We start from the raw sequence: 23,630 nt of genomic DNA, 5'->3' as shown, positions 1-23,630 counted from the left end.
TTCGTCCAACCAAATTAACAAGTAATATTAAATATAACAATCGAGCATGTGGTTTTTAAATTACTAACACGCTTCAAAAATTAGACTTCTTCAAACTTTAGTAATTAATTAATTTAAGCGGTAACCACGTAATACAACACTGTGCTGCGTGACGACTCTATAGGCAATGAACGGAACCACGAGTGGTATTTCAAGTGGAATGTATCTGCGAATGAAATAGCAATACAATATTACACATGGAATGGTTTGTGCATATGCTGAGTCATTGATTTGCTCATGATTGGATTGGTTATCTGCTTGACGAGTGACACAGGGTGCCTCGGAAATGTTCTAGAAATTTTCATGCGTACTGTACGCAATTTGAAAATTGCGAATTCACGGTTTTGTGTGAAAAGTTGTTAGGCAAATGTTTTCATTGTAAATATAAAATCGTCAGATTATATTTAAGGTAATTTGTTTAACAATATCTGAAGAATTATTGACAAAACAATTCATTGTAAATAAAATGTGTCTATATCTTGTTGTTACCTCACATTGTGAAATTCGGTAATTCTCGACAACTTCTCCGTAAACATAATGGATCCGCATTTCAATCCATTGAAAAACGGTCAACTCATCAGAGTTCTGAACGAAATCTTTGCCGCTATAAAAACAATAACACTCTCTTTACATTCACGCGCTTGCTAAAGCTCGTACAACAAGCTCTGCATTAGAAATACAAATCTTTGGTCTCCAGGGTGTACTACTTCTGGCAATAAACACCTTGCTCGCCACATTTGTAGTAATCACCAGGTTTGGAGTGTGTTTCTCCAAGTATGTAAACTCATCGATAATTTACTTATCGATGAAAAAGAAAGCTTTATGTTGTTGAGATTGCTTAAAGGGGGCACAAGTTTCTACTCGAAACTCGTTTCCGTTCCCACGACAGTCGGGTCTACGTAACTGGGAGGGATCCGGATTTTTTATTCGGTCAAGGACTGTCAATTAGGCTGAATTCTACAGTCACTACAACAACAACATCAGTAACTGTTTGACTTGTCGTATTAATTGTCAACATACCCTTTTCAGTATTTCAGATTTGCATGCGTGGGACACAAAGTTAGCAGAAGTACGACAGGTCATGAAAAGATCACCTAATTTGAGGAATATATGGATGTGGTGCACTACTATAACAACAATAACATTTGCACGAACATCTGCGTAATTGAGATTCCTGGAACTTACTGTTTTGGTACTGCCTTAATAACTTTTATTTATACCTTCTATGATTTCCTACTGCTACTTAAGTTCAGATATACATATTTACATATACATATAAACATAATTGTATGTTTCGTGCTTTAATATATCGTTTTAATCTGTTTTCAAAAAAATTTTACAATTTTACAACGATCATAATAATTAATATAATTAATTTCATTTTTACATTAGCGAGTGGCTTAAAAAGGTCATTTTAAAATAAAATAAAATGAAATAAATAAGATATATTAAACAAAAGAACAGTGAAAACAATTGATGAAAGTTGATTTTTTTGTGCTTGTGCACACAGCACTTACAAAGTGACATTGTACTTATACATTTAACTATATGTATGTATACATAAATCAACACACACACATACAATTTGCATATGTACTATGTATGTATGTATGCATGAGTTGGTTCAGGTGCGATTTTCTACGAGTAAAAGGTTAAAACGCTGGTTTGGTTGCCGCGCACGAATAGGAATGGCGGCATGTCACGACTCAAACTCTCCAGCCACGCCATATATAACGGTGCCGAGACAATATTCTTACGGGGCATCGGTAACGTCATCACGACCAGATCGGATTTCATTGATTGTTCGTGTAGATATTCACGCAGACGCAGGTAACGATTGGTTTTGTCTTGTACGGCCATCAAATCATCTTCGGTGATAATTGCTGCAAAAATTTTGATAGAAATAATTATTTATTAGAAAATTTAATTAATGTCTTCCACTTAATAATAAACAATATAAACTTTCTAATGAAGCGAATTGACAAATTAAACCCAGCTATTTACACAAATAAATGAAATTTCGATATACAACCTGTAACTTTACTTACATTCCTCATCGGCCGCCACGTTTGAAGGCCCATTATCCTTGTCACCACCCACAACAAAGTCCTTGATAAGCTCATTAAAGAAAGCTGTTGTTGTTTCTTGTGGTTTCTTCGTTATGTCGGGTATCAGCGTCAGGTCTGAGTAATCGATACGGAATTTCGATAATAGACTAGCCATCGAACGCTGTTCAAATTCCAATTCTGCCTTTTTGTTTGCCAAAGCATATACTCTGGCAAATATAGACAATAAAGTTGAACAAAAATATTTAAAAATAATCCCACAATTATATTATTCACCTCAATTTGCACGATTGCCAGGTGCGTCGTGTGCTGATTATGTACGGCAAAAGTAGGGTTAGACCACCGTCGTCGTAGAGCCACCAAACATCGATGACGGCATGACTGCGCTTACGTGTGAACTGAGACAGCTCCATTAATACTTCCTTAGGTAATTCGGCGCCACCAGGACCCTTATATAGCGATGCGGGATCATTGTGCTTCAGCTTAGACTTGCGTAGGGAATTGGTCTAAAAATTGTAAGTTTTGCTTAAAAATACTTGATCGAAATTGGCGTTATATATCATAATATTAAGAAATGTTTGTTTTTGTTTTGGACATTAGTTTTCATGGTTACACTCACCAAGAGTTGTGGTGCCTTTGGATCCACTGGGTCGGGCAAGCCGGAGACTTCCTTAACTTGTGTGCCTGCCATGAAGGATAAATCGCTGGTGCTGGAGGCTAATTTTAGAAACAAAGTTAGTAAAATCATTACATGAGACAAATAAATATGGATTATAAATTAATATTTTAAAATAACAATTTTTTTTTAAATTAGAAATATCTGAAGTACCCTAAGGCGAACTTAAACTAAAGCAGACATGGACATCGGTTGCACGGTGGTCTCCCGCTGAATTCCACTCTGTGATGGAAGCAGCATGTTAATCTGATATTGGTCAAGGCGACCAAAGCACTAATGGTGTCCAATCGGCTGGCTAGAATATCTTGGGGCTGCAAGCCAAGCATCGTTTGGTGGTTGTACACCATGATCGTGCAACCGCTAAACACGTATGGGGCGGTTTTGTGGCAGAGGTAAGGTAATCTTGTCCCAGAGGATGAAAGAGTTGAGTAGTACAATATCGTTGGCTCTCCTCCCAAGGGTTAAGATTACCAAAACGGTTAATTTCACCAAGAAGTTCAACGTTACCTTTAGCAGCAAGGTTGAAAGGATGGCAGGGATGGAATGATTCCAGTCTCGAGTTACTGCTTAGGTATAATACAATCAAGTGGTACACTGACGGCTTGAAAACGTCGGAGGGAATCGGTACAGGATGGGAAGTTTTTCGAGCATTTTACAGGCAAAAGTTTTCACCACAAGTCGGTGCTTAGGGATAAACCTTAAACGCAACTATTGCACGAACGTATAACCATACTTAGCGATAGTTAAGTGGCACTTAAAGCAATATCCTCCTATGAGATCAAATCGTTATCCGGTTAATAGCCTAGCGAAATGTAACCAAGTGCACCATCTGCGTGCCCTGATGAGCTCGCCTGCTTCGCAGCATCCACTAACATGAACCCTGAACCCCTCACTGGGGTCGGTTCCCATACCATAAAGGAGCTTCTCCGCAAGGAAGAAGGAGTAGGTTGAGGGAGTTATTGGCAACAACTTCATGGCATGCGGCATGCTAAGTTGCTCAGTAGGTTTAATTGACTTGGATCTATGTTTCCAAATAGGGATCATATCGCTTCGCTATCACCCAGCAGAATATTGGACTTTATCGATATGCTGGGGCTAGGTGACTCACTTTAGGAGAGGGCACAATAGACTTAATGTCGTTTATCAATCAATCGTTGCCACAAAGCTACGATAATCTTCATAAATAAAAAAAAAATTCATGCAAAATCTTTGTCTTCAGTTTGTATGGCAGCTATAAGTTATAGTGATCCGATCTGAACAATATATTCAGTAATTTTAACCTTCCCTCGAATAATAATTTATGCCAAGTTTCCAGAAGATATGTTTTCAAATAGAAAAGTTTTCCAGAGGGACTAGTTCGTGTGTATTCAACCCGACATGCCTAAACCGACTCAGCTCGCTAGTAGCGGCCACCGCATGCAGATCTCTGCTCGCTACGATGATCGTTTACTCGTACACGAGTACTACATATTGTGCTTTATAGGGCCTCCGACGTTTCCTTCTACATGTTGCAGATTTCGTACAAACTTTATATAACCTGTTCAGGTTATGCTTAAATATGGATGCTTACTTTCGCGGTATTTAATCGTAATTTCATACTTCATATTCAAGGTTATTGTTTAAGGTAAAAAGTCCCTATTAAGTTCTTCGAATTATCACTATTAACGAATGCCGACTTAAGCTACTTAAACATACAGTCACAAATATATTATATAGTAGTGTCTAAAATAAGCAATATGTACAGTTATAAGTCATAAAATTTGACATGCCACTTACTTTTTAATTGTTTCAAGCCATTCTCTGTTCTAGGCGAGTCTCCAGCATCTACAATTGAGCCGCCAAATGCAGTGCATTCAAGTAGAGGTATGTACAGAGGTATGTGGTACATGTGCAGCAGGTTATAACGGATTTTAAGAGTATATTGGTGTGTATATACATCGGGACAATAAGGGTGAGGTTCAAAGAGATTAATAACAAAAGTGCAATCATGCAAAAAATATAGGAATATAAGATGAAATAAATGATTAATTACAATTTAAAAATGGCTTAGAAATTTATTAAAAAATAACAATAATAATAACATGCTAGTATAAATATTTTCTAAATTATCTGTGAATATATTTAATTTTGCTAAAGACTGATTTGATAAAATATGCTAAAAATAAAAGATTTAGCAATTTTTATTAAAAAACAAATAAATAAAAATAACAAAATACAATAAAAATAAATAAATAAAAAATAATCAAATAAAATAAAAATAAATAAATAAATAATAATAAAATAAAAAAATAATAATAATAATTATGTCAAAATATTAAAAAAAAAAATAAATTTTATTAGATGGACGCCCTGTGGGCCTTCTAAACAGATTTGAAAACACTTGGATATTTCATAAATTTAAATATAATTTAATTAATAAAAATTTAATAATAATTTGAAAATAATAATAATGAAAAAATTAGTCTAAACAGAAAATTAAAAATCATTTTTGTCTTGATTTCTAGTGTTTTCAGTTAAAAACTCCTCCGACATTAATAGCAGTTCTCAATTTTTGTAAGCGAGTGTCAAGCGAATGCTCAAGTCATATAAAATTTATCCGAAGGAATTAAGAAAAAGAAAAAACGTTTACTTGAAGAAATTAAAAAACGTTTACTTGAAGAAATTAAAAACTAGAAACAACGTTAACTTCGGCTGCATCGATGCTATAATACCCTTCACGCTGCATTTTTATTTTTGTTTTATATCATAAAAAGGTATAAAAAGACCTTTATCTTTATTTTTCCAGTCAGTTTGTAGGCAGTTATACGCTATAGTAGTCTGATCTGGGCAAAATATTCTGAAAATGTGGCGTTGCCTTAGACAATAATCTGTGTCGAATTTCGTAAAGATATCCTGACACATAAAAAATTTTTCCATATAAGGACTAAATTTTGATTATTCATTTGTACGACAGCTACACGCTATAGGGGTCCGGTCTAAAAAAAATTTTTCGGAGTTTGTAGTGTTGCCTTAGAAAATAAACTGTGTCAAATTTCATAAAGATACCTTGTCAAATAAAAAAGTTTTCCATATAAAGACTTAATTTTGATCGTGTACTTTGCATGATTGCAGTACGCTATAGTAGTTCGATCTAAAAACTTTCTTAGGAGATTGTAGCATTGCCTTAGAAAACTACCTATGCCAAATTTCGTAAAGATACCTTGTAAAATAAAAAAGTTTTCCATATAAGGTCTTGGTTTGGATCGATCGGTTTGTATGGCAGTTGTATGCTATAATGGTCCGATCTAAAAAATTTCTTCGGATATTGTAGCCTTGCCTTAAACACTAATCTGTGTCAAATTTCGTGCAGATATCCCGCCAAATAAAAAGGTTTCCATATAAGGACATGATTTGGAGCCGTCAGTTTGTATGGCAGTTATATGCTATAGTAGTCCGATATCGGCGATTTCATCAAAAAAGTAGTCACTTGAGTAGAAAATAACGTGTGCAAAATTTCAGCACAATATCTCTTTTTTCTATATAAAATTACTTCACTCCGAATATTAATTTTAGTTCTGAATTCAAAAAAATATAGCCGAGTTTGCATTATCGCATTAAATTCATTTTGTTTTTTTAGTGAGAATTCATTTGCTCCTCGCTTAGAAGCTGTTTCAGGTTAATAATACTAAAAAAATGTCTACAAGATCGAAACATAAAAATAAGCCCTCCCTAATATAACTATTTTTACTTTACACACTATACTAGATTTTAGCTAGTGTTCGTTTGCATGTCGCTATGCTATTTTTACTGAAAAAAATTTTAATTTTTTTCTAATAAAATCCATCTCATAAAAGCGAACCCACTTAATGTATTTTCAGCAGACAGTAACTAATATTTGTCTTTGCGCCCTCATCAGTCGTTAAACTATAAACTAGCAAGCTTAAATATTGTCGTAGTGGGATTCTTATCACAATAAATAGTCGCGCATGCAAATTTACATTCGCAATTACATATTTATATAACAAATAGTATGTGCGGCGCAGATAACTATACACGTGATAATAATGAGCATTTACTAATGAGTCAGTGCCTTGGGGCTATAGAGCCATTGGCTACCTTGTGAAACATTGCGACTTAGCGAGTCCATGCTGCCGCTTAGACCATTCTGCACACTTCTATCGGCGGACATCAGATCGGCCGAGCTCTCATTCGGCTGCAGCGTGCGTGGTATATCGTGGACATTTTTGGCGGCGCTACTTTCGTCACCCAAAATCTGCGAACAGTCAAGGCCATTCGGTAAACGTAAAATCGCAACGGATAAATACATGTCCAAAGCCTGAAAAATATATAACGGGGAAAATTAAAAATTTTTATAAAGAAATAAGTTTGATTTGCGAATATTAATGTTTAGAATTTTTACTCACCTTGTGCATTATATTGAAATACTGATCCAAGTCCTTCTTATCGCATGTCTGCCAATCATTTTTGTAGCCCATAAGCAGAATATTCGGCTTTAGTTTACCGATACCGGAGGCCTTTGGATATACAAAATAATGGGATTAAAATTTATTTCGAAGAAATATTAGGGGATTAGGTCGGTCTAAGGTTAACAAAAAATAAATTTTTTGGGGTCCTAATACCATTATTCAATTGGTATAAAACTGAAAAGCTAGTTTTTTTCTTGTACAATCCATTGTAGTGTCGAAGCTTTTGGCTCAGTTAGGTTAGGTTAGATTAGGTTAGGTTCGATAGCTGACCTTCAATCTTTTGTTCGAACTTAAAAGTTGAAAAAGTGGGTTGATATTGTCACCAGCTCAGTGGCACATCGGAAAGTGTGAACTCCCAATAGTTGAGGCCTTGATTTCGTAAAGGCGGGACAATTAAGGAGAAAACGTTGAGGTGTTTCCATCTTGTTTTGTTTTGCTTCCACAGCTTTCATCCGGTAAGAGTCTCAATCTTACAACGTGAGCGCTGGTGGGAGAAGACCCGTTACCCGTTTCCACGACAGTCGGGTCTACTTAACCGGAACGAATCTGGATTTATTATCTGGTCAAGGACTATCAACTGCCTTTCATTGCCAGCTCTTCAGAATTGGAGGTACCTGCGACCCCGCTGTGGGCTGGCAGCCATACTAGTTTTATCACAAAGTGACTCGATTGATTAGACATTCCTTAGGCACATTTAACACTAGCACACAAATTTTTAACTCGTTTGTGTCGAAACTTGCATTTCCGATGACATTACTCGGAGACTAACGCAAAATTCCACCAAAAACATAAAACTGTACTTCCAAGTCTTACGTAGATTAAGACGCAGTCTCTTATTTGATTTCAGATAGCACGAGCTCCTACAAACACCTTCGCCCAAAATTGGCTCAGCTGGGAAGAGAGAAATTCGTCTCCTTTACTCTCCCATTTCCCATACTCCCAGACTAAATTGCCAAAGTTAGCACTCTTTTGAGGGCTCTTGACTGACACAACTCCCAAAACTGAGAACTTTCAAGCATTTTTGCCACTCACCTGCATTAAAGCACGCGCACCTGCCTCCAAATCTTCGCCATCCACGAGTGAATAGAAGCCCTTGATATGATGTTTACGGAACCATGTTGTGGCGCGGTCTTGTAAGTAATTTCTATAACGTTGAGAGCTCGTACCACGCAGCACATGTCCACAAACGAGTAGCGAAAGATTCTTCGTCAACATATAAGCGAAGTCCACAAGTACGGGTCGTGTATTCGGCAAACCCGACAGCACTAAGATCTATTGGTTTATAAAAAGTTAGAAAGAAAGAATTAATCATCCAACTACATAACAGTAATTTTATTTTACCTGTGGTCTATAGTTTTTCACATGCTCCTCAACATTATTGAGCTGCTGCACTGACATCAACGCATTCTTATAGGTCTGCGCTTGTGTTGTGGAGCCCCAATTAACATCGGGTTTGCGATACGCGACGATTAAGTATAGCGCCAATACAGCGGCGAAAGTGATGAGTGCCGTTACCCATGAGATAAGGAACATAACGGCCACACAGAGTATTGAACCTATTAAACTGAGCCACATGTTGTAGTACTGAAGGGAGAAAGAGAGAGTCAAAAAGAGAGTATAGGAATAATTTGGAGTTATAATATTTGGAGAAAAAATGTATGTGAGTACCTTAAAAGTTGGACGCCAGCCAACCGGCTTAGCTAAGCTGGCGTGAAAGGTGCTAAAATTGATGAGCGTATAGGCGCCAAGGAAGAAGTTCGAAATGAGCGGCGCAATCAAGTTGAGTTCGCCGATTAAAATGAAACTGAAAGGAGAGAAACGAACAAGAGAACCATATAAATATTTTAATAAATATTAGTATAATAAATATTAATAAAACGAAAATAAGACTCACGCAACAGCAATGATGAATGTCAGCACATAGCCACGGAAGGGTTCATTGTTTTTGCCGTATCCTTTGGCGAACCACGCGATTTTCGGATAGAGCTCATCTTTGCACAGCGCCTACATAGAATGACATAACTCAAATTAAACTATTGTCATATGAATTATATAAAATGCTCCCCAACTACCTGGAATACTTTTGGGGCAGAGACCAAACTGGCCAAAGCGGATGAAATGGCTGCGGCAAAACAGCCGGCATAGATCAGTGGTCCAAAGCCGGAAACAAGTTCAATAACTTGAAATGAGTTCTGTAAACCGTAATTGCATTCACCTGGAATTAAGCAGTAATATTGTTAAAAACTATTGAATATATTAAAGAAATATTGAAAATATTAAAAAAATATTGAATTGAATATATTAAAAAAAAACATTAAAAATATTCATATATAAAAATTTTAAATTTTCTTAATTTAATTTTGCACTAACCTGGCGTGCAGTTCAAAAACGCAAAGGAGCCATTTGCCATGTCACCCAAATATCCGGTGGCATCCCTAGCCACTGTGGCAGCACAAACGAGTACCATTAAGAGATAGGTGGCGGTTGAAATTAAAATGGCCAAGAGAGTTCCCTTGGGTATTGATTTTTGTGGGTCCTAAATAAAAAAATAAAATTAAAAAAATTAATATAAAAAAATGAATACAAAATTAAATTAAAAAATAAGTCAAATAAAATAAAAATAATATTACAATAACAACAACAACATAAATATAAATGATCAATATTAAAAAAATGTTTCCGAACTCCAATTTTGGATTCCAACCTAATTCATTATGAAAATATTCCAACGGGTGATCCAAGTTGAGGTACTTTTTTTCGATAGCCTTAGTACGAAGACCGTGGATTGTCCACTCGGCGCCGTTCGCAGCAATTCCCACTCACGTTAGGAACGACTAGGTCCACTTTACGTCGAGATCTTAAATTGAAAGCGTACAAAATACAGCTTGTTTAAGAATTGAAGCCGCTCGGCATTCCCAAGCGACATCGCTTCGCTCTATGGGCTCTTGGAAAGTTCCAAGAAGATCCGATGTTTTCGAGCATTGAGGTCTCATTCTGGCTGAATGGGAATGTAAACAAGCAAAATTGTCGCATTTGGAACGAAGAGCAACCTGAAGAGATTCAAGAAATGCCATTTCATCCATAAAAATAACAAGAATTTGGAATTGTCGGCTCTACAAAAATGATGCCGGTGAGAACTTAACCGTCAATGGCCCGACTTAACAATTTCTGGTTTAATAAAAATTAAGTTTGCTTATAATTTTTTAAAGATATGGCAACGCTAAAAATATATATTGGCCAAAAATCTTAATTAAAAATGTATGTTTTGATATCCGTAATGTCATATATCATTAAATTTAGCAATTAGATAATACAAAATTGTTAACAGGTGGCAGCTCACCTCGATTCATTATATGTCTACTTAAACCTCTTTAGTTTTATATATATTCGTATCATCATAACTCGCTTATATTGTAAATTTTTTTCTGAATTTAATTTTTGAAACATGTGGCAACCCTTTAAAAAATTTCAACTATAAAGCGACGTAAACTTATCCATTTGTATTTTTTAGCTCAATATGTACATACCTTTTTGTTTAAAAATTTTCAAAATGTGGCAACCCACTTATTTATTTAAAAACCATCCTATTATTAACGCAGTAACTACTCATAAAGTATTACTTAAAGATAAACTAACCTTTAAATCACCAGATATATTAGCACCAGCCAAAATGCCCGTAGCTGCCGGGAAGAAAATAGCAATGACAGAGAAGAAATCATGTTGCACGCCATCTTCCTTTCGATAGTCGGGAAAAAGATTTTCTTTGAAGATTGTAACTAAACGACAACAACAGCAATGAAGCACAAACAATGAAGAATAAATTATACAAAAACAACAAAACTTTACACTCACAGTTATAGCCGACAAAACCCTCAGCCTTTTCAACGTCACTCTTAGGGCCAATCAACGAACCGATCAGGAAATCGCCTATAGCTACCAATAATATGACAAGTAAACCGATTTGTGCCTGAAGTAATTGAAAAATACAAAATATCATTACGGTTTATGCTTAGAATAATTTTGTCAACAATTGTCACCTTCGCCTCCCATTCCATACCAACGACAACAATAACAAGTAGTATGGTTATGGTTATGCAACCAATGATGCGCACATCTTGAATACCGCCATCAACAATGCTGAGGCCAAAACTGCGCAACAGATCTAACATAGATTCACAGAAGCCCACCACGTACATGGCACAGGCCACGGCATTGGCCAGTGAAAAAATAAGACCAATGGAACCGCCAAATTCCGGACCCAACGAACGGGATATCATATAATATGTCCCACCTGAGAATAATTTGAGGAATTAATACGTATTTATTAAATAATAAAATTAATAATAGCAAACAGGTGGCAACGCAAAAATATTTGTTCTTCAAATCTCGTTTTTTTATACTCATTTTGTAATAATTCGTTTATCTTTTCAATTTTGCTGAATGGAAATTTTTTAACAGGTGGCAACACTGCCAAAATATTATTAATTTTAAATCATCTTAACATCGTTAATTAGTAGTAATTTTTTGCGCTATATATTTCTTTCATTTAAAATTTTCCAAATGTGGCAACCCTCTAACGTTTTTTTATAAATCATACATTCAACACAAAAAAAATAAAAATTTAAATCAGGTTTTTTTTTTTACTTACAACTGGTAGCTGTATTACACCTCTTAGGTGCCGAGTTTTATTATAATTTAATTTTGTTTACTAATTTTTTTTTTTATTTGGCATCTGTTATAAAAAATACTTTTTAGAAAAATTAGAAATCTTTCTTAAATATATTTAGCTTGATACCAATAATTTACTATTGAATTTATTTTATCAAATAATAAAATAAATATTAGCAAACAGGTGGCAACGCGAAAATATTTGTTCTTCAAATCTCGTTGTTTTTATAGTAATATTGTAATCATTCGTTTATTTTTTCAATTTTGCCGATTGAAATTTTTTAACAGGTGGCAACACTGCCAAAATATTATTAATTTTAAACCGTCTATGATAAGTCAATTAGTAGCAATTTTTTCCGCTATATTTTATTTAAATTTAAATATTTCCAAATGTGGCAACCCTCTAACGTTTTTTTATAAATCATACATCCAATACAAAAAAAGTTTAAATCAGATCAATATTTTAGCTTTCAGGCAACCTAACACATATTTCAAGTATCTCCATAAACTCTCACTTACCCCCTTTGATAACACCATTTGTACTAATCGCCGACATTGATAATGACGTTACACAGGTAACCACTGTGGTCGTCAAAATTAAAATGAAGCCCTCAATTACACCAGCTTGGCCCACGACCCAGCTGAGACGCAGAAAGAGCATAACACCCCAAATGTTTAGTAGACAACGGACTAAAACGCCCTTAATCCAACCGAATTTAAGCGCACCATTCATATTGCCCGCTTCCGGATCCTGATTGCGATTTAAGCTGGCACTCTGTGGGATGGAAATATGAATTCATTAACTAAATGTTATATATAATTTAATTTATTAATTAATAATTAAACTAGGTTTACTTAAATGTTTTATCATGCTTTATAAAGAGGAGAGTAAACATAGGGTGTGTTTAGACGTGTGGAATATCATAGAGTGCATAGAGCTGTCAAAGTAATTCCATATATTTGACATTATATTCAGTAGGCTTTGATAAGTTATTTTGCAAAGGTTTTCAGCGTTACAAGCTCTAAAAATTATGAAAAATAAATTCCAAAAATCGTCATTGATGGATATACTTTTTTGACTGTTAGTGGTGATCTCGACAGGTAAACTCCTCGTTACATTTCAGATCCACACGACATTTTACAGTCATCTAAGTGATAAAATATTCCATAAGCACGGTGGATCAAGTTATGGAGCGTCCGAAACTATCAATTGGTTGAAGAAAATGTTTGGCGATCGAGGCATATACATAAATCAACAGGGCACCTAATCATATACATCTACAGATCCTGGAATATACTCCGTTAGACTAGTTTACACAAAAACCGGCTAAGAAGAATCAGTTAAAATCCAATTTAAAACCTGTCTTTAGCCACAGAAAGCGCAATTTCTTTGAACTCCTCTAAGGAGATCTTCAAAGGCAGTCGGGTGGCTTTAAGTCCGAACTAATAAGCCAAAATCTTGTCATTTCAATAATTTTGCGGAATTTATTAAAAATAAGAAAAAAACGTTAATTTCGACTGCACGGAAGCTAAAATACCCTTCACAAATAAAGAAGTTTCCCTACAAGAAGTTGATTTTGACCACGCAATCAGCGGTCTCAGCAAATGCGCAGCTTCTTGAGGAGAATAGGAATGTGTCCAAATTTCAGAACGATATCTTAAAAACTGGGGGACTAGTGCGCGTATATACAGATAGACGGAAATTTCTAAATCGTCTCAACTCGATCATTTATATTTTTATATTTCATAGGGTTAAGGTAGCAGTAGGTCTGCTGCTCCGGAGTGCAGCCTTCTTCAGAGAAATGACCATTCACTCAGATAGCAGAGCTGCGATATTAGCCTTGAACTCATTTACAGAACGATCAGAGTTGGTCGAGGAGTGCTTAAACTCGCTATCAGAAGCGTCGAGAGTCTTTGTGATAAGACTAGTATGGATGCCGGGCCAAAGCGGGATCGCAGGAAATTGCAAAGCTGATGAGGTAGCAAAGGGGCTTTTAACAGGTCATTGTCCTATTGGCGTCTATGCTGTAAGGTTCGAAATTTTAGCAGATGCCATTTGCAGAAGCTGTATGAAGGAAGATGAGGTGGAAAGAACTCAACACTTTCTTCCTGACTGTCCCACGGAGTACATAAGTATAGCAGTCCTCGTGCGACCTTTGATAAACCATCTAATTTAACCTAACCTAGGATGCCAACGTTGCCTTTTGGATTTTACAAACTTCGCAGCAACCCTGTTCAGGGTACAAAAAAGCTCTATACCTCCAAAAAAAGAACACCCTTTACATATGCAAACGGCTACTGATCACATTAGAGCTTTTGATTTGTCTTAGCATTTAAAAAGCATTCGCCCAAAGGCCAAAATGGCGCATTGAAATTCACTAAATGACGCATCAATTAAAAATTGGCCTTAATTAAATTATGAGTGGCTTTTGTGCTGGGCGTAATTGCCCCAGTTCATATTCAATCGCATGGCAACGGAATGTATGTAAATGTACATAGTATATTTCTGCCCTATACATATGCATAACTGTATATGCGAAGATATGTCTAGGGAATCTTATTTGTCATATAATTGAATTACAGGGGTTACAGTGAGAAATGCAACAATTCTGAACCCACTAAACCAATTAGAAATAGTAAAGGAACAGCAACAACAATAAGAATATAACAAGACTATCGAGCACTTCAAAAGATGCACACAATTATAGATGAATTCAATTAGTTGCTTATGTAAGTTATAAAGTGTGTCAGCACATCACTAAAATGCGGATATTTTAGTACGAATTATTTCGAATTCGAAAATTTACCTTTCCGGTAAGCGTTGCGTTGTGCAATTCATCAAGTGTGGGCCGATAGGCGGCTTGTATGGACATAATGTTTCGATAGTTATCCAAACGTGGCAAAGCTTCGCGTGTGAAGTGTCTGCAAGAAAATGCAAATATTATATATATTTATATCAAATATGAATGCAATTATATATATGTATAAGAACTCACCGAAAACTTTTGCCATATTTCGTGTCATATTCGTTGTCCAATAACTCACGATCCTCCTTGCTGCCACTGGAGTCGTCAGAGTCGTCCTCATTTGGTGGCGCGACTTGAAATCGCGTTGTTTGCGATTGTGAATCCTTGAATCTCGAGGGTTTGTCTTTATCACGAAAACTGCTTTTGATAGACTGCCTATTTTGGAGGAAAATAATTAGACTTTGGTTGAAAATCAAGAAATTTATTTATTATTGATATATAACATAATATATTATATAATATATTCTTTAAGCAAATAAGGATTATCCAGTGATGATTTGTACTAGTTTCAGCTTAGCCCTTAGGAGAATGATATTCAAATACTCCTATGACGTCAAATAATTAGGTAGTACCCTTCGTTCTGGTACTTGACCAAAAATTGTAGAAAAATAACTCGGATCCGTGGGTCTTTTGTAGCCACTTTAAATTGTTTTTCCGATTTTCTGTTATATACCTAAGGCATGATGCCCCATATAAGTGCTTTCAAACGGACTTTCGAAACCTTAAATTAAAAAACTTGAAAGGTTGACTAATCACAATTTTGTCGATCCCTTTAAATAGGATGACAGTTCAGTTTTTTGTCAAGATTTTTTTAAAAAGGTTTTTGGGTTAGTACACTCTGACCTCTAAGTTCCAATACAAAAATAAATCCCGTTGGATAGTAAACGTAAAAATGGGAATGATTTACTCGTAAAATGTTTTCATAACAAAAGATGTATTCACGATTAAAAAGCTGGTTCTAGGGTAGTATAGAACATAGATGTAGATAATACGCCCCAATATACTTTGAAACAAGCAAACAATTCAATAACCATCAATGTAATCCACGTAATCTATAATGAGATGTTTAGTTCCAAGTTCCCCAAAAACTTTTGGTATAAACTTAACCTCCTGACTTGCGTTAAGCTGAGTGCCAAACACCTGCGTCATCGAGGGAAATTTCTTGAACTTACTTGATTCTCTACGTGAATTCGTTGTTATAGAAGCAATGCAAACTGGAAGATAAGGTCTCTAAGAGACAAGGATCATACGCTTTTCATGTTGTTGTGATTGTTGTTACTGTGGCTACTTAGAATACTCTCTAAATATTGTTAAGAAATGCTAAGGAATGGAGATCGGCTCTAGAACTGGGTCCATTGCGGTTATGTAGACTTAAGAATATACTGTGAAATTCGAAATATTTCGGGAGTTATAACGAGTTTCCTAGAGCGCCTCGGAGTTCTCTCTCTCGGAGTTGTTGAACTTTAAACGCATTTTTCTCAAAACATTGTTTTTCTGGTCGGCCCGGGTCCTAACTTTTTTTCTACTGAACCGATTTCTTTCAAATCAGGCTGTTCTACACACTTATAGTTCTCGTCTGTACTAACGAGAATTTTTTTTCCCCCTAACTTTTTATTTTACAAACCTTTCTTTGCTAAAATAAAAGGACTTTTTTTTCAAAGTCCGTCATTTTGTTATTTATCCTTCAAATTTAACTTCAGTACTTCCGAACAGAATGGCATGTCTATAAATTAAGAATAATTAAGAATATTTGGTTTCAGATAACATCAAGAGCCAAAATCACCCGGGCCACCCACATGCATTGTTTTTGAGGTTCCGACTTCGAGAGACAATAATAATAGTAATAAAGTACTAAATTTTTTTTCATATTTTCAATATGTAAATAAAAACACTCTAAATATTCAAGATAATTCATTTTTATTTTCCTATAAGAAACCACCCTCTAAAGAAGTCATGAAAATAGGCATAAGTTACCAGACTACTACCTTAAATGTCTAACAAAGCACGTACCTTTGCGTTCGTTGTAAATTCTGTTTATTTAAAATTTCTGTAGCGTCCTCATTGAAAGTATCATCCTCCAATGGCTCACCATCACTATTGAGTAAACGACGATAGACCTCTTGTGGCACTTCCAATTTCACTGTCTCACTGTTCACTTTATGATTCACAGGATTCACCTGGAAACGGTTTACCGGACGATCGACTGAACTCATTTCGATGGATGACTGATCAGACATATTTTCCTTAAAAGTAAATTTTTGCTACTTAATGGCTTAAATGTTAACGGTATTATAATTTGTCTGCAAAAAAAGGGAAATGAAAAAGATTAAATAAAATACAGATATGGAACATACATATGTACATGCATAGTATATCATATAAAATGTATGTATGTTGTACAATGGCAAAGGAGAAATATTGAAATATTGAATTATATAAACATTTTGTTACGTTTGTAAGTATGTACATATATGGTAGTTGTAGTGAAAAGTACTTAAACCCCTCATCATCATTAAAAACTGCATTCAAGCGCCATTGCACTCACGTTTTTAACTTACAACTATTTGCCGTTTAACATGAATACCTGAATAGTTGCGCTTTGTCTTAAATTTTGCATTATCACGTTTCACTTGTGGCACTTAGAAACAAAAACAATAAAAAAGAAAACAAAAAAACAACTTAAAAATTATTTAACTTCACTAAGCCGTGCTTACACTTCGGCTATTCCTATACATATACATATGTATGTATGTACAATGAGTTCGTAATAACAACAATAACACATTGAAGTTTCAGTAGAGCTTCCACCCATATTATGAATACTTCCACAATTTTCCGCTAATAAACTCAATGAGCTGCTGATGGGTTTTTATGAGACGTTTTTTAATGAGCGAGACAAATTAACAACCGGGTTTACAACCAACGCCATGCACTTGACCCACTAGCGCGCTGATTAAGTTTGATAACTTGGAGATATACTAATAGTACTGGTGGAGAGCAAATTCTTATAAAATTGGATCTGAAAATACTCTAAGCTGCAAAACGATTGATTACTTAGACGACAATTCAGAAGAAAATGATCTGATCACTCTGGACGTTGAGTCCAAAGTTGGACAAATATGCGGTTTGCCCAAAAAATTAACGAACTAAATGGCGATCCATATCGAGGTTCATTACTTTTTAGAGCAAAACACAAGAGCCTTTCATTCTTTTCCATTTATTTTTCGAAGATTATCTCTTTTAAATGTTGGCCGCGGCTACGTTTCAGATGGTCCATTCGTTGAGTCTAATTTTCGATAAATCTTTCGAGCTTTTCAACTGGTAACTAGCGAATGACATGCGTGATGTCTTTGTCGATTGTTCGCAAAGACTTTACATATCCCTACAGGAAAAAGTTTAATGGTGTGAAATCACACGATCTTGGTGACGAATCGACCGAAAATTATCTGCTCATCGAAGTGCTCTCTCAATAAATCCTTTGATTGATGCGATGTGTGGGAAGTTAAGCCGTTTTATTGTAGCCAATTGCCGCCGAGATCACGAGCTTCAATTTCAGGCATCAAATAGTCGGTTATCACGGCGCGATAACGGTTGCCATTTACGGTTACGTTCTCACAGGCATTATTTTTGAAGAAATATGGATTGATGATACCACCGGACTACAAACCTCACCAAGCCGTTTTTTTCTGGATGAAATGTCAGCTCTTGAATCCCTTCATGTTCTTCTTCGTCCCAAATTTTTTATGTTTACATACCCATTGTGCCAGAAATGGGTCTCATTGCTGAACAAAATTTGTCTTGAAAACGTCGAATCTTCTTGGAACTTTTCAAGAGCCCATAGAGCGAAGCGATTTTGCTTGGGAAGGTCGAGCGGCTTCAGTTCTTGCATAAGCTCTATTTTGTACGTTTTAAATTTAAGATCTCGAGGTAAAATGCACCAAGTCGTTCCATACGTCAGTCCGAGTTGCTGCGAACGGCGCCGAATCGACTCTACCAGTAAGGTATTCAAACTTATTGCATGAATTTCGATCAGACAGTGTCCAGTTAGAACTTCCACTGAAAAGTGGACTGTGCTGTTAGCAAAGATTTCCCTAGATCTCTTTCGATTTACCCTGAGCCAGAAGAATCTTGCGATTGCACAGCTGCTGGTAGCCGACCAGCGTTTGCTGATTTGGTTTGAGGCCAAACAGTCCAGTAGTGAACCATAAGAGGCTAGACGTTTCCAATTTGCAGTTATTGAGGCTAAAGTAACTGTCCTAGCAAGCTCATCAACCTTACAGTTTCCTCCAATACTGCTGTGGCCAGACAACCAAATCAGTTTAACCATAAAAAAAACTCGGTACCAGAAATAAGGTGTCTAGACATTCTATCACTAGTCTTGAGTACACAGTCACAGAACTCAAGCCTAATATCGCTATGCTTCTCTCGGAGAGGATAGTCACCACTTTGAAGCAGAATGCTATCCGGAGCATCACTGTTTGAAAAAAACTGCAGTAGTCAGGAAGTCTAAAACTGCGGTTGGTTGAGAGTTCCCGACAGTGTACTCCTCCAACCATAAAGCTCACCGCCCCTCTACTCCAGCGAGTCTTTCTATACCATGACTATATCACTCAAGCGTATGTGAGAAGAGAAGCGACAGCCAGGGCTGGGCTAATGAAGTCGTCAGTTTACTTTTGACAGCTTCCTCGAGGCTCGTTCGTCCAATATATGTACACTTCTTTCCTTTTCTGCTTTCCAAAATGCTCGTTTCATAATTTTGTTTTGTTGTTTAATGTCTTTCTGTTGCTCTTTGTAACATTCCTTGTCGTAGAAATTGTTTTCCGAGCACGCTAAAATCTAGTTATGTAGTCAAGCCTACTATGTTCTGATCAAATTTGACCTGGACTAACAAAAAACTACATTTTAACGTATATTATTAGTAAAAATCTTAATTATAGCATTCAAAAGACACGTAGGCTTCTGAGTCAATACAAGAATGCCACGCTTAATCCAATACATACACCAATTCCATTCGCTTGTTTTAAACCTCGACTGGAAGAGCGTTCAGTGCTTGTGTAGAATTGAAGCTTTGCACTGCGTCCTATGGTCTATTGCGCCCGCTCCTATATCACATATGGTCACAAAGGTCCAGTATTCTGAAGAATTGCAGGATCTAGTTGGGCGTGACTGAGGCGACGTCAGTCTTGTCCAAGTAGTTGGAACCTAGGGCGTTGAGCCTGCATCTACAAATTGCTAGGCAATCTAGAATCAGGTGTTCTGGAGCTTCCTGTTCCGTGTCGCAAAGCCGGCAAGAGGCTATGCCCATGTAAGTCCATGTTGGACAAGTGCTTCCTGAACCTGCAGTGCCTTGTATAGACCGCGACAAGGAAGCTAAATTTGTCTCGGGGAAGGTTGAACATTTCATTCTCGGAAAACGTCCAATTGGTGTAGATAGTTTGGTATGCGGTCCCGCAATACCAGCTCAAATGCCTTTCGTTGTTTTCGAGCCGTCGTCCTTTGTGTAAAATGTACTAATTTAAGGAAAAATCTTTAATTGGTTCGTTTTGCGGTCGCCGTTTAAATGGACCAGTCTGGGTCAAGTTTCTCAGAGTAAAATTAGTTTCTATCGTAATTTAATGGACAGTTGTGGCTCTCATAGTAAATGAGTTTACGTTCGCTTATAATTGATTTACTGATTACTAAATTATCACACTTTTTACTTTTTCGAACAATAAGGGTTTGTGGGTGTGACTATATTACTTCATAAAAACGAAATTTATGTACCCAAAATGGGGTTTGTTAACAACAATTTCATACTTTTAGAGGCGCAGTGGAAGTTAAAAGCAAAAATCTAACTTCTATTTTACTGTTAGTTGCATAAGTAAATTAAAAATTCATAACTATAATATAACCAATTCATACCAGTTAGTATGACAGCGGGTATAAATGCGGAAAAATATACGAAAAACCGGAACACCAAGTTTTTTGTTTTGTTGCCCGTTTTTTCTCGAGTCACAATTCAACTTGAAATATGCATTGTGCAATAAAGTATTTTAGCTATAAGTTCGTGTTGACAAGCTTTTTGTTGTTTTTCGTTTACAAATACGAACGCTTGCTTTATCCGTATTGACATAGGTATATTGATATTTACATACGAGTACAATTAACGAATATGTAGAAGTGGAAGTGCACTTTCATTGTCCAACATGTTTGCAACAATATTATCCAAAGAAAACAATTAATCTCGAATGGAAAGAGGCACACAGCAGAATTTGGCGGGAATAAAAGCCATATAGCCAAGTAAGTATTTACATTTTCGAACACGATTCTGTAAACTCAAAAAAAAAAATAAAATAAAATGGAAATTAGATAAATTAAACGATTCTATAAATTTTCCAGACCGGAAAGTAAACAATAGACGGTTAAATGTGGTAATAGAAATGCAATGTACACAAAGCTATGTACTATACATTGTATATAAGAGGACGGTTCGATAACTACTTAGCTAACAAAAGGAAAACGAAATTTTTGGAGAAAAATTGAGATTAATTTCACAATGTAGTCTGCTTTTTATTTGATTAACATGCCCCAGTGATGCTCCGAATTTTTTAACCCTTCTGAAAAATAAAGCAAGCAGTATTTGTTGGAGGATGGAGTCATGCGTAGAAGTTCAAGCCAGTGAGGAAAGATTTCTTAGCGTCATTCACTGGTGAGTGGCCAGAAACGATTCTTTTATATATGGCTCAAACAGCTGACGACTTCTGGTCTTAGACCAAGTATCTTCTGGGTAGCCAAAAAACATCCATTTGAAGGCGAAAAGAAGAAAACAGCATCGATTGAGAGACCCCCCTTTTGATGACGACCTTTGCAAGTGATTACGATTTAAAGGCATGCACCTGGAATGTCCAGTCCCTTAATTGGGACCCCTTAATTGGAACGCTGGCCAGCTGATTGATGTCCTCGCAAGAGTATAGGCTGACATCACCACCGTCTAAGAAGTTCAGTAGATGGGACAAGGACTGAGTCGAGTAGGTCCTTGTGGTATTTACTACACACAAAATAGGTGTAGGATTCGTGGTGGAAGGGATACTCCGTTGCCGAGTCCTGGGGCTCGAAATACGGTTATCTGTAGTACAGGATTCCAGCATAGGAAAATTCATCAAACTACCTGGCTGTCTCCGGATCGAAAAGCCAACAACCAGATCGATCATGTTGTGATAGACGGAAGGCACGTCCGACTGTCGGGTATTTAATGTACCACCCTCGTAGTCATATACATATATGAAAGCGTATGTATGTTTAATATAGTTATTGTTATCAGCATCTGTATCTGGTGATGCTACCGTTTGGTTTTTTCCGTTTTTCCACACTCGTTGGTACAAGGGGTGTCCCGGGTCGCTAAATAGTGATTATTTTTGATCAAATTGTGTACTTAATACTTTATTTCGACAATTTCTTATTTTTGACTGTAAATTTTTTGGTCAGGTAAGGAATATAATGATATTGTCGGCCTCAACACCAGCTCCGTTAATTCTGCTCTCTTCAGACTGGATAAGGAAGCAAAGCAAATGGGTCTGGTGGTGAACGACGGCAAGACGAAATATCTCCTTTTCATCAAGCAAACAGTCGTCGCGACTTGGCTCTCACGTCACTGCTGACGGTCATAACTTTGATGTTGTAGACAGTTTCGTCTATTTAGGAACCAGTATAAACACCACCAACAATGTCAGCCTGGAAATCCAACGCAGAATAACTCTTGCCAACAGGTGCTACTTCGGACTGAGTAGGCAATTGAGAAGTAAAGTCCTCTCTCGGCGAACAAAAACCAAACTCTATAAGTCACGCATTATTCCCGTCCTGCTATATGGTGCAGAGGCTTGGAGGATGTCAACAACCGATGAGTCGACGTTGCGAGTTTTTGAGAGAAAGGTTCTGCGAAAGATTTATGGTCCTTTGCGCGTTGGTCACGGCGAATATCGCATTCAATGGAACGATGAGCTGTATGAGATATACGACGCCATTGACATAGTTTAGCGAATTAAAAAAACAGCGGCTACGCTGGCTAGGTTATGTTGTCCGAATGGATGAAAAAACTCAAGCTCTGAAAGTATTCGACGCAGTACCCACCGTGGGAAACAGAGGAAGACCTTCACTCCGTTGGAAGGACCAAATGGAGAGGGACTTAGCTTCGCTTGGAATATCCCATTGGCGCCAAGTAGCGAAAAGAAGAAACGACTGGCGGGCTGTTAACTCGGCTATAATCACGTAAGCGGTTTCCACAACAGTAAAGAAGAAGACGGAATATAATTCAATAATGGGTTGCTTAGTTTACAACCCTGTATCAGGATTTCCAGGCGCTTTGACACTCAGCGCTTTTTCAGTATGGTTAGCTAAAGAGGTCGCTCTAAAAGTTGGTCATAATGAATATTTGATACAAATTAGAAGCGGTTTTTATAAACGCAATATAATGAAGTATAGGAACTTATCAGAGCCGATAGTAAACTGGACAGATGTGAATTTTTAACTTTTTTCCAGTGTTCAAGTTAAATCTTCATTCAAGAACTCTCCGCAGTTCGCAAAAACCACACAAAACTTCAAAACTTTTCGAAGCTTCATCTGAAATTCATTTAGATATACTCTGATGGAGCCCACGATAATCGCAGGTAGTATTAGAAATTATCGAAAATTTTGTCAGACTATTACAAGATTCAGAAGTTCGTTGTCCGGTAATTACCATATTCGTCCATAGTGTTAGCTTGGTATAGCTTGCTATAGTATATACATATGTACATACATATATACTATTTTATTTTTTTATCCATCACAAAGCTATCTGTGAGTAAAGCTTTTACAAATCAACAATGTAAATTTAAAAATCGTTTCCGATAGCTTTGCCTAAAATTGGTAACCCATTAAACCCAATATGGCC

General features: G+C 36.5%; 1 protein-coding gene across 3 annotated transcripts in view; it reads right to left on the bottom strand.

Moving 5' to 3' along the window:
* Nucleotides 1–1,331: 1,331 nt before the first annotated feature.
* The window catches only part of LOC120778498 (bumetanide-sensitive sodium-(potassium)-chloride cotransporter), a 38,435-nt gene continuing 16,136 nt past the window's right edge, over nt 1,332–23,630 (bottom strand). For 2 of the 3 annotated variants that reach the window (XM_040110323.1, XM_040110324.1), the window contains exons 2-21: nt 16,733–17,022; nt 14,912–15,097; nt 14,723–14,837; nt 12,435–12,690; nt 11,285–11,538; nt 11,100–11,214; nt 10,884–11,023; nt 9,618–9,783; nt 9,320–9,462; nt 9,142–9,251; nt 8,916–9,051; nt 8,589–8,831; nt 8,280–8,519; nt 7,185–7,295; nt 6,877–7,096; nt 4,558–4,605; nt 2,725–2,822; nt 2,382–2,611; nt 2,088–2,314; nt 1,332–1,922 (exon numbers count right to left, since the gene is read on the bottom strand). In XM_040110323.1, coding sequence (XP_039966257.1) covers nt 1,678–1,922; nt 2,088–2,314; nt 2,382–2,611; nt 2,725–2,822; nt 4,558–4,605; nt 6,877–7,096; nt 7,185–7,295; nt 8,280–8,519; nt 8,589–8,831; nt 8,916–9,051; nt 9,142–9,251; nt 9,320–9,462; nt 9,618–9,783; nt 10,884–11,023; nt 11,100–11,214; nt 11,285–11,538; nt 12,435–12,690; nt 14,723–14,837; nt 14,912–15,097; nt 16,733–16,959 — 3,510 coding nt within the window. In that variant the 5' untranslated portion in view covers nt 16,960–17,022 and the 3' untranslated portion in view covers nt 1,332–1,677. The remainder of the gene's footprint in view (nt 1,923–2,087; nt 2,315–2,381; nt 2,612–2,724; nt 2,823–4,557; nt 4,606–6,876; nt 7,097–7,184; nt 7,296–8,279; nt 8,520–8,588; nt 8,832–8,915; nt 9,052–9,141; nt 9,252–9,319; nt 9,463–9,617; nt 9,784–10,883; nt 11,024–11,099; nt 11,215–11,284; nt 11,539–12,434; nt 12,691–14,722; nt 14,838–14,911; nt 15,098–16,732; nt 17,023–23,630) is intronic. The other variant, XM_040110325.1, reaches the window with a different exon arrangement.

This window comes from Bactrocera tryoni, chromosome 5, assembly GCF_016617805.1.
Source record: "Bactrocera tryoni isolate S06 chromosome 5, CSIRO_BtryS06_freeze2, whole genome shotgun sequence".
Lineage (NCBI taxonomy): Eukaryota > Metazoa > Arthropoda > Insecta > Diptera > Tephritidae > Bactrocera > Bactrocera tryoni.
The sequence above is the reverse complement of the archived record's forward strand: the minus strand, read 5'-3'. Positions and strand labels throughout refer to the sequence as shown.